At 46.8% G+C, this 11057-nt stretch overlaps 1 protein-coding gene across 1 annotated transcript in view; it reads right to left on the minus strand.

Moving 5' to 3' along the window:
• The window catches only part of LOC121838551, a 10482-nt gene extending 837 nt beyond the window's left edge, over nucleotides 1-9645 (minus strand). The window contains exons 1-2 of the mRNA XM_042294865.1: nucleotides 7767-9645; nucleotides 82-250 (exon numbers count right to left, since the gene is read on the minus strand). Coding sequence (XP_042150799.1) covers nucleotides 82-250; nucleotides 7767-9645 — 2048 coding nt within the window. The remainder of the gene's footprint in view (nucleotides 1-81; nucleotides 251-7766) is intronic.
• Nucleotides 9646-11057: the final 1412 nt, after the last annotated feature.

Raw genomic sequence — 11057 nt, forward strand, 5'->3', positions numbered from 1 at the left:
TGACGACGTTTTGTACGAGCTTGCCCGGACATTTGCGGGCCGGGGCACCCTCCGCTCCAAAGACCGGGAGCGACGACTCACGTCTGCGTCACGTGGCCGCCCTCTCCCCTGTAGGCGCTCCGGAGCAGCGACTTGCGGTCCTCGTCGTACAGGTGCTGACCGAGGAAAGCCACGGCCTGGAGAGCGCGCTCGGCGTAGCGTCGGTCGCCCAGCACTTTGGCCGCCGTCGCAAAGCCCGACACCATCAGTCCTGCGCAGGGACGGTCACGGATCGGTCGGAAAGGACGGCGAGAGGTCCCGGGAGGAGGCAGAAGGAACCGCTCGAGTGGGAGAAATTATAAAAAAATCAAATTCGGAAACTGGAGATTGTACAAAGACTTGCAACCCGGTATATACTCTCTGGATACAGACTCTGTTACTGGCACGTTAAAACAACAGGACCTTTCACCACTTTCCAACCGGCGAGGAATGCTAGACGCAAGTACATTTTCATGATGTTTCATGGCCTCTTTAGCCTTGACTACACCCAGTATTTGAATCCTCGTATTACTTGCATTTCAAGTAATAGCCATAATGCTTAATGTGTATATACCTCTAACGGAAGACAATCTCTTTCATGTGATTACATCGCGTGCCGATGAAGCCATCTGTCGATGACACGTCGTTCGATGAACTGATTTGACCGCCAATGAGTGACGACTGCCAGTAGAATTTCGGGGAAATAATTCTGCCGGCTGCCGGGAGACTCGACCCTACCCAAGAATTACCCCGGTTCTTGTTTGTTTTCCAACATTCTGAATTGTATACCAGCTTATTAGTACCTCTTCGGATATTACAGAAAAAATAAAATAAAGAAAGCGATGGCAGAGTCAAAAACTCTGACAGCCCGGTTCACAGTCATGGGGGAGACTGACAGGTGCTCGTCAGTCGCCACCATGCCTTGAAAGCTACCGGTTCCGAAGAACAGGAGCGCGCAGAGAACTTGTTGTTCCACGGTCCGAGGCGGCGAACGAAGCTCGTCGCAGAGTCAACGCACAACGGCTTTCGATAGCCGGTACTGTTGCCGAAAGTCGTCGTCGGGGAGTTGAAAGGCGTCCCCAGTGGTCTCAGTAGCGACCCCGACGGTGGCGGAAGATAAGCTCGGCCGCAGCGTACGGCACCGCCATGTTGACAAAGTTTAACTTCGCCTCGATCCGAAGCGAAGATCTCGAGCTCAAACCACGGCTCTCGCAAAGTTCGGAAACGTCACTTTGACGTCAGCGACAACTTCGACAAACGAGGTTTCTTTTTTGCACAAACTTCGGAGGGATTTGGAGCGTGAGCTTCGCGCCTAGGGACAATCTGCAAAGCATTAATTTTAGCTTGGCGTAGGGATGTAGGGACAAATGGGCGCTACGTCATCGGCGAAGCCGTTCAATCAGCGGGCTCCTCGCGCCCCTCACGCGCCGCACGCGCGCCTCGATGAACTTTGCTTAGAATGATTGACACCTCGCTCGGCGCGACGTCAGCGTCGCGAGAGTCGAATTAGCGCGTTCCGCAACTTTCGGACACAAAGTTGTGCTTGACGAGTTTAGCGACCCAGAAGGTGTCATCTCTCTGAATACGTTGAATATCAATGCCCTTGAGTGTAAATATAACTAAATCACAAAACTCTCTTTGTGTATTGTGTAGCTGCCCTTGTATTTGATAGTAGAAGCTATGGTGGTGATTTGGACCTTTCACACCAGGCTCTTTTTTCTTATTTTTCGCCTCATACTCCTTTGCGGTTTAAGTATGCTTCAAGAATCTTTTGGAACGGGGACACTTTACGTCAACGAGGCCATTTGTTCCAAGTAGTCAATTAGGGAATGCTGCTAGAAATCTGTCCCTCCTATTAACGAATAAGTCGCTCTTCTGCACAGTGCAGTTTTCCTGTTCCACGTACAGTTGTAAAGCAGCATCCTCATTGATTCTACCATATTCTGTTGCGGGTGAAGAAATTTTTTGGGTACACGATACTTGAAACAAGTCTGGCACTGTGCGTTGTGGTTCGACACCCACTAATGTCGTCGTCCTTATAGAGCCTCATCATTTAATCATTACCTCGTCACCTCATATTGCTCTTCATCAACAGTAAGTACAATAGGCTACCGCCATATTACAATCCAAGAATCGAAAAATTGAGTCGTTGAGTCCTTCAACAAGTTTATGATTTATATAATGTTATTACGTTACATTGACTCGAGAGGATAGACGTCCATCGCTGATCTTGAAATACGTATACCTGTATATAAATTAGACGCACAAAGGGGGGGGGGGGGGGGGGGAGTCGGTGGCCGAGTGCATGGTCTAGCGCACGCCAGCTCGAAGCACTTGGAGCGAAAGCTCGCGCTGCAGAAGCCACCCCGCCCCTGCCCGTTTCGATCTGGAAGAGCATCGTACCGGCGTGCAGTCGTGTATCACTACTGCGTGGTGCACGTTAAAGACCCCAGGTTTGCGGTTGTACCGCACTGGATAAATTGCTCATCTACAGCTGAGACACCAGACGCCCACTAAGGCAGACTAACTTCTGGCTGTATAAGCATACACACACCAATTTGCAATTAGACGCATAATAACGAAGAGCACAGCGTGCCGCCTCTTTTATTTGGATGCCTTTTTTTAAACCAGCGCAAGCTCGCGCGTTCTCCCTTTTGAGACGGTTAGAACGGTCGCACATAAAACCCACGTTTCTCATACCCGGCCGCTTCCTTCTCTCATTATGTGTAGTTGATTATAACTAAATAAGCTATAATAATGGTGTATTATTCATATTTACTTTCAGTTTTAGTCAGGAAAAAGGAGTTTCGCGGGAACTACACTCTTAAAAAAAAGGTTCCCAAAAGGTTACCAAAACGGTGGAACAAGCAACTTTTACACCCTCAATCTGGTGGGGAAGTAAGTGCCTTGCTTTTTACCTCCTCGAGGGAGACAGATACTAGCGCCCCCTATTTGAAATTCGTTTTTAGGAGGTAAAGTTACCCCTTCGGCACTTGCGCCGTTCTCAATTGGATTTCGCCGGCGGTGGGACGTGGAACGCTGCTACTTCGTGCAGTGGTACAAATCATGGTGACGCATTTAGTTCAAATCCAGGAGTGGCTAGCCCAACGAGGCAGGCTATACTTCGTTTCACCTTGTCTGCGAGCGAAGCCAAAGCTAGAAGCGCGAGACCAGCGCTTTTTGCGTTTCTCCCCAGCTCGCGCGCTCGAGCAAAGCCTGAAGGCACGGAGCTTTCGTGCTCGCGCTTCCAGCTTTGCCTTCGCTCCCACATAAGGTGAAACGAAGTATAGACGCACTAAATTAATAAAGGTAAGCCTAAAGGTTGGTTCTGTTGCCGGAGGTCGACGCTTTCATCGTCGATCATGATGCGCTTCGTCTATGGTGGCTGTACTTCTGCCGCATTCGTTTCAGACCGCAGAAACTTACTTCGCAAAATGCGCATGCGAGCTATATATTTTTAGTTACCTGAAAAAGAGCTTCCAATAAGCCTCGGGAGTCGGCTGCCGCTCTGAGGCTAACCGGAGCTCTCTTTCAAGTCCTTGCTGGCAGTCTGGATCCTCTTGGTTTTTGTTTGTCTTGTACGGTCGTCTTGGGACAGTGTCTCTCGACTTATCTTCGCAACCTGTAGCTCGTGAAGTCTTCAACCATGCTAGCATATGAAAAAGTGCTACAAAAAACATTTGTTTTAGTACGCCAAAACAAACCTGGTCCAGCTTGCTTTGACCAGCGTCGTTGCTGGTCAAAGCGGTGCTACCTAACTCGAGACACTTGACAATACTTTTACGATATGCTGTGCCGTTTCGAGAGTTCTCGGCACCTAAGAAAAACAAAAATCAAACCCTTGACTGATTTTTTTTCCTTTTCTTTGCTTAAACACCTCGCATTTTTCATAGAACTTGGCAAAAAAAAAAAAAAGAAACGGTCAACTATTGAATTGAACAAAAATCTGGCTGTGTGGATAGGCAAAAATTAAATTTGTCCTGTTAAAAGCAACACCTCATCTTCCTGGCAAGGTTTTGATGTGTGTGTTGAGGCGGTGAATATAGCTGGGAGAAAGGCAGACGCTGTTTGTTCCTGAGCTTTCAACTCTGATACTCCTTTTTATACTCTACCAAAATGTCATAATTAGGGCTGGGAGTTTTTAGAAATCTTGTACCATTTACCTGCTAGTAAACTAATTACTTGATTACCTAGTTGCATGCATTTCCACGTATGGAGTATCATAAAGGGTAAAACCGCATATTTACAGTGTCATAGAAGGTGCAATGTACATTTTTAACAGGATAAACTTCGATGTGGACTTGAGAAAGGCATAAAGTGGCCCAAAAATTGCTCCTGTGGCGGAGGGAAGCAGTTGGTGGACATTCTACTGCAGGTCATTGCCCGTCACGTGTCACAGCAGCATTGGGGGGCAGTGGTGTTCTTACATTCCTCTGAGAAAGCTGTACTTGTTTTTAGGGTGTTTACAGCCGGCTTGTGTAGGATTCAGAGCATACCTCTCAAACCCCATGAGGCTGAGCTGAGTAAAGGCTTATTCACACGATGCATCTGTTCAATTCGCCACAGTTTAGCGAAATCGGCCTGCTCACACGTGGAGTTTGACGCGTGAAACCTGTGGCATATTGACTCACGAGAATTTCGCCAAACCTTGTCATCTGCACCATGAATATGAAGTGTTTTGTATCAAAATGATCTGAAGTATGCACAGTGTGAAGAGACAGTCTGTTTTATTAATACCGCTCAATAGACTTTGTCAGATTCGGCTCACTGGGTTTACTAGTCCTGCCAAACCCGGGAAAGACCGCGAACGTCAAAGAACAGGCGGATGATCTCGAATTATTTCAGACATTTTCGCATCGCTAAAAGAAAGCTATCCCCAGCCATCATGTTTATATGCGGTGCTTGCACTCGTCGCAACTGTTGATAAATCTGCACCACAGCACCAACCCGTACTGCTAAAGCGTTGTTCACACGCTTGCAACCAAGTAGGACCAAGACTCATCGCCCGTGCGCACCGCTTCTCCGCTTGTTGCTCGCCATGTTTGCTTTTCTTTTTTCGGCTTTGGCCCGGATACGGAATCGGCAAAATATCAGACTCCTCCAAAAACTCGCTCCTCCTCCAAGGTCGGACGTCATAGCGAAGTCGAGCGGCCATTGGCAGCGTCCGCGTTTCTTCTTCAGGTAATTGACGGGCCTCGGTGAGGTTTCAGCGAAAAATTGCTCCAAAACAAGGAACACGTGCCACTTTTTTCAAAGGCGCGCCACTTTTTCGGTTGCGTTCAGACTAGGAATCTGTTTCCCGAAACCTAGTTTCGCGACACAAGTTTCGCAAACAAGATGCATAGTGTGAAAAGACCTTTAGAGACATCCGACACCGACGGCTGCTCTTGAAGAACTCTTTTACTTCCTTTCAAGAACACGCACGCCCCCTTTCACACTAAGAGGGTGCCACTAGCTGGACCTTTTCAGCTCACAATAGACTACTTCCATAAATACCTGTAAGTAACACTGCGCGCGTTGCACTCTGGGAACTAGTTGGCCAGGGGAAGAGCGGCATATGGTTTCGGTTTCGATCGACACGTCGAGAAGAGATCATACACAGAACGTGGATTATAAACAGCCGTTATCTCATGTTTCCTGGTCCCGACAGCACTGTTTCGGGTCTCTAAACTAACCTAAATTGCCAGACCTCGAAGCTTCAGCACAAGCCCGAACCATACGTAAAGCTTTTCCTGACACATGCTTGTTTATTTTCGTACTCGAGCCTTCCTGCTAGCTTTTCGAGATACGTGGACAAGCCAGAGCTGAGAATCTCGACGCTGCGAAGCTCGGAGGTCTTGCTTATGTATGAGTCAACACGCTGTAACAATTAATACATTCACGTACACCGAGCTCGCAACTTTACATTAGTGTTGCTGGTCAGCAAGTTTACTTGTTTTATGCGTCCAGAAGGCCCTACCCCGTTGTGTGCAGGAATAGTCGTTAGCAGTGATTCCTGCCTACTGCTAGTTCGATACCACCACTTCTGCGGTGTGAAATGAACACGGCAGAAGTACCGCTACACCAGACGAAGCACGTCATGATTGAGGGTGAAAGCGACAACCTGCAGCATGACAACCTACCTTTAACCTTGCCTTTTCAGTGTGGCTAGCCACTCCTAGATATGAACTAAATGTGTTATGCTTAAAATCACTAGAATTGAGCGAAAACAAAGGCGAGCTATTAACGTCGACAAGAAACTGAATGCCGCTGTAGCCGAATCAGAGGGACGTGAATGACAAGAGTGACATTAAATATTGTCTACTTGTGATTTGTGTGTTTTGTCTGTTACGTTTTTTGTCAATGAATTGTATTGCTAATTTTCCATTTTTGTTTGTTTCCTTAGGATACTTTTTTTTGTATGCTTTGCTATTCATCTTATTTAATGTTTTGTTTCGTGGAAGACGTACACTCTTCAATATTAATGCCACCGCACCACAACTAAGCACTGGCACACCGCGCGTCCCAAAAAGCAGCCAGGCTCTTCAAATCGACCGCAAAAATCGGTTTCTTAACCTATCACGTTCCGACCTTGTACAGCGTTGGCCACAGGTGGTGCATTTTTTATATAAAATCCACAAAAGAGCGAACTTACCTGAGGAAAAAGTAAAGAAGGAAATAGGCTTAACTCCGATGGAAACGCAGTCAAGCCACCAATCTTTAAACCGTGTGGCGCCCTATGGTTTGAGGACCGGTGGCTTTGCTGCGTTTCTAAGGAGTTCAGTCTCTTTCTTTTTTTACTTTTTCCTCGGGTAAGTTCGCTCTTTTGAAAATTTTATAGAAAAAATGCACCACCTGTGGCCAACGCTGTACAAATTCGGAATGTGATAGGTTAAGAAACAGATTTTCGCGGTCGATTTAAAGAGCCTGGCCGCTATTTGGGACACGGGGTAGATTCAAAACGAGTCAGTTTTGGTTTTTCTGTATGTTTCAAACTTTTGACAAGTCATATCCACTTCATGAAACTCAAGCCATAATTTATTGAATTATAAAACGAGAATTTATAAAGTTGAATGAAAATTTGAGACTTGGCAAGTATGCTCGAGTCGGCTCATGAAGGTCGTTGGTGGACACAAGAATTTTTCCTGTGCTGCATTGCTTATATATGAACGTTTTACTTCGTCGAACAGCGTTCTACATGGCCTTTACATTGATGGATTGAAAAAAGAAATATTGGGTGTGCCTTTTTGTCAGACATTTTATTTGCCCAAAACAAAGGAAACTTGCACCTGGCAGTGCAACTTGAAGACTTGAAGTTATAACCTATCTCTTAAAAGTCAACTTGGTACTGCAGTGTACATCCAGTGACGCCATTCATTGAGTTCTTGATGTCACATTCACGCCCAGTCTCCTGAAAATGTCCTTACTTTAGAGCATCTGATTTCTGTCTTGCATAGATCCAAACTCTGACCAGATTTCCGAAGTTGCATAGCATTACAAAAGCCATACTGATAGTTAAATCGGGTTAATTTGGCAAAAGGTGAGACATGCCAAGACATTACAAAGGAAAGCATGCCACTACGCAAATATAGCGAAATGGGGAACAACTTCAAGGTAGCTTTTATGTGTGTAGCAGTCAAGAGGATAGTACTGAAACTGAAAACTTGGTATCATGCAGAGCTTGTTGTTGGAAGGCACAACTAGGTATGAGCACCTGTGCCGTGACAGTTCTACCGTTTCCAGCTTCTCTGCAAGTGGAACTAGCGAACCACTTGCAACAAACAGTGCGTGGACTTTTCCAAACACTGGACCCTTATCGTTGACTGTGATTACAAATATGTCGTCAACTCTGTAGCTGCAGCTGTTGAAAATTGCCGTTTTCACCGAACTCAGAGATTGTTCACCCTGTAGCTCCTGCGGAAGAATGGCTTGAAGATCTGGCAGTGATGCGATTTCGACGAGTTCCACCCCCGTTGCTCGAACTCCTTGGTTCGTCAGGTTTGATCCGAGCTCGTAAGCTTGGAGAAGTTGGTGCCTGTGCGCAAGAGTCTGGGCAATGTTTTTAAAGTTCTTAACTTTTGATGCAACACCTTTGAAGTAAGAGTGTTTCGCTTCGAACCTCATTGCCCAGTACCTCCGAGGTGGTCCAAATAAGTAGATGAATTCGGGATAGTGGAGCAAATAGTGGAGCTTTGTTTTTAAGTGCTTCTGTGGGTACTGCTCTGTAAACAGTCTCAGAAACTCTGTGATCTGAACTTGCAGATAATCAATGCAGTCAGTTGGTATCTGCTCTGCGAGGATGATGTCCACAATTTCGCAATATATGAGGTATACCTGCCAATGCTTGTCACCCTCTCTAACCAAATCTCCAAAAAGTTGAGGGAAGAGCCGGAACAAACACCATTTCTGGGAGGCTGTACTCTTCAGCGTGCCTGATCGGGTCAGGATCCTGTCTGATATAGGAACTGGCTTAGACTTTCTGTCGTGTATCCCATATGGAAAGTCTGCAACCCGACTTAAGTCTTCTTTCTTGACAGTTCCAGATTCCACGAGTCCTGAGAGTACTGCCTTTAAAACATGAGCAATTCCTCCCTCAAGTATATCGTGCATAGCATCCGGAGGGAGCTGTCGCGCGACGTCAAACCCTTCAAGGGTAGCGAGTGGGGAACGACAAGTAATGCCGTAAAGAGCACCAAGTGCGGGATCCACCAGAAATGCAGCTTGGTGGCTGGCGTGTGAAAGGGCTGTTCTTCTGAAACACTGTGTGACAGAAGTCAGTTTGTTTAAGTTCTCGTAGCGAGCTAAGCAGAAGCGGCTTATACGACCACTGCTAAACGAGCATGACAAGCCCATCAGACGGTGCATTGACAGGTTGTCACCGACTATGGCGACCACAGAAACACCGAAGTTCTTGGCTCCTACCTGCAGGCCATGATATTTGAGAAAATTGAGGTCTTCAATCAAAGGAGCCAACACAACCGTTAGCCCAGAGGTAACAACGTTGGCATATGGCACAATCAAGAGCAGGTGTATTGTGCTAAGTTTCGAACGGTGTCGGGCATGGAGGTTCAAGATGCTGAAGTAGACCACGAGAATCTTGTGTTTCCCCACGGCTGCTCCCAAGGGATTGGTGAGCTCCAGCTCGTCAGTGTAGAGCGGGAGGAAGATGGTGTTCTCGTGGCCATCCTTGAGCAGTTGCTGCTGTTGCTCCTGGAGGTAGTGAGCGTCACAAAAGTCGGTGAGCATGTTGTCTCTTCTCTCATCAGGCCCCCCAACAACACTGTCGTAGGTGTTTGTAACAGTGAGGAGATTCTGGAGCAATTGCTGCACTGGAATGTAACAAAGAGACTTTTTTTCCTTTCCTGGTTTCTGCAGTTCTACTTCCTTGACTTCTGTGTAGGGAAGGTGTGCCTTGACGTAGTTCTCTCGTTGGTGCTGTGTGTGTATGCCTGCAAATATGCAGTCGAAGAGACTATCTGGATGAAGAAGCATATCCAACACAGTTGAAGCTGACTTGTCAATGTCAAGCCGCTGAAGTTCTTCTTCGAGCTCTGTTCCAATCAACTGAAGTGATGCCGAGAATAGCACTTTCATTAAGCTGAGGATTTCTTCAGCTGTGCTGTGGGCCAGTTTGAAGCCCTCTGTCATCTTCAAGTAAAGGAGAAGGAAACTCTTTTTCATTTCCTCAATGAACAATTTTTTTTCTTCCGTGCTCGGAGCTCTGCAGTGGTTTGTTATAAAACTTCCATCTGTGCCAGCCGATTGGTCAGCATCTGGGTCCAACAGTGCCTCCACACTTATCCCAGCAGAAGTATCACCATTTCCGCAGGACCGGGGGCGGTCATCGAAACTCGTCTGTGTGGAATCAGTGGAGCTGTCGCTTGAAAAGGCAATGTTGTGGTTCCGGTAGAGATACTTTCTGTAAGCTTCAAAGCTAGAGAATGTTTTTGCACAGCTGTCCTTGTTGCACGTCACTTCAAAGTTCCCTTCACAAGCATGTACACGGCCAATGTGACCCACAACATTTATGAATTTTACATTAAAGTATGCACAGAGTGGGCAATGGGATAGGCTCATTGTTAGTATGCATAAGAAAACTTTCAAAACTGGAGATGTGACATCCCTACGGCCTTGTACAGCTAGTACACCTGTGATAATGACGCTTTAAGAAATGCTGGTTGGGTAACATGTTGTCACATTTAGCTAAAACGAGCCTCTCTAAACCGCATGCCTCCGCTTTTTTTTTTTCCTTAATGTTTTTCTTTACCGGCAATGATACGCCAGATAGGACGCAATGGAATTGTTTTTATTTCGGCAGTTTAAAAACGCGACGTCTGCTTGCGCTACCTGGTGAAGAAGCGCCGCTGCTTCGCGCTTGTCTCTGCTCTTGCGACCCTTGCGACCGTCTAAGCGGTCTAAGCCAATGAAGTCACTGCCTTGACTCCTTGCCATGCATCTTCATGGTGGACTTGTTGTACGTTGTCGCTGCTCTGCGCTACATTAGACTTGTTTACTAAAATCTTGCGAAACCCGATTGGTCAACCATTTGCTGCGTTCGATTTACTTGTACGCTTGCAACTCGTTAACCATGCACCGGTACAGAAAAGTGTAGGGCAGTGTACTTTCTGTATGTGTATTCAGATCACGTGATTCAGATACGACTGGAAGTAACACCGCCCTGCACTTTTCTGCACCGGTGCAGGACTCGGGAGGTGTAGGTAAATCGAACGCAGCTATTGTTTTGGCGCGGATTACCGTTTTAGGGTTGGCTTCCCCGGGGTAAGAAGGATCACGGCTCGGACGGTTGGGACGTTGATTTTTGTTCGGACGTTGGTTTTTTTTCGCAAGCTCTATCATGCGAGTCGTTGTTAATTATAGCGAGAGTCGGCGGGTCGTTCAAGTCGAGGAAGGGTGGTGTGAAACAACGCTGCGGGAGTCCATCGCGGCCAAGTTCCCGGAGTGCGACGTCAGCGAGGTGCTTATTCAGGTATGTACTACCCTCGCTCATTACGTATTTCTGTACAGTTATGCCGGTCTTGGTAAATATATTTTTCCATTGA

The sequence above is a fragment of the Ixodes scapularis genome, unplaced genomic scaffold, assembly GCF_016920785.2.
Source record: "Ixodes scapularis isolate PalLabHiFi unplaced genomic scaffold, ASM1692078v2 PGA_scaffold6__148_contigs__length_123643588, whole genome shotgun sequence".
NCBI lineage: Eukaryota > Metazoa > Arthropoda > Arachnida > Ixodida > Ixodidae > Ixodes > Ixodes scapularis.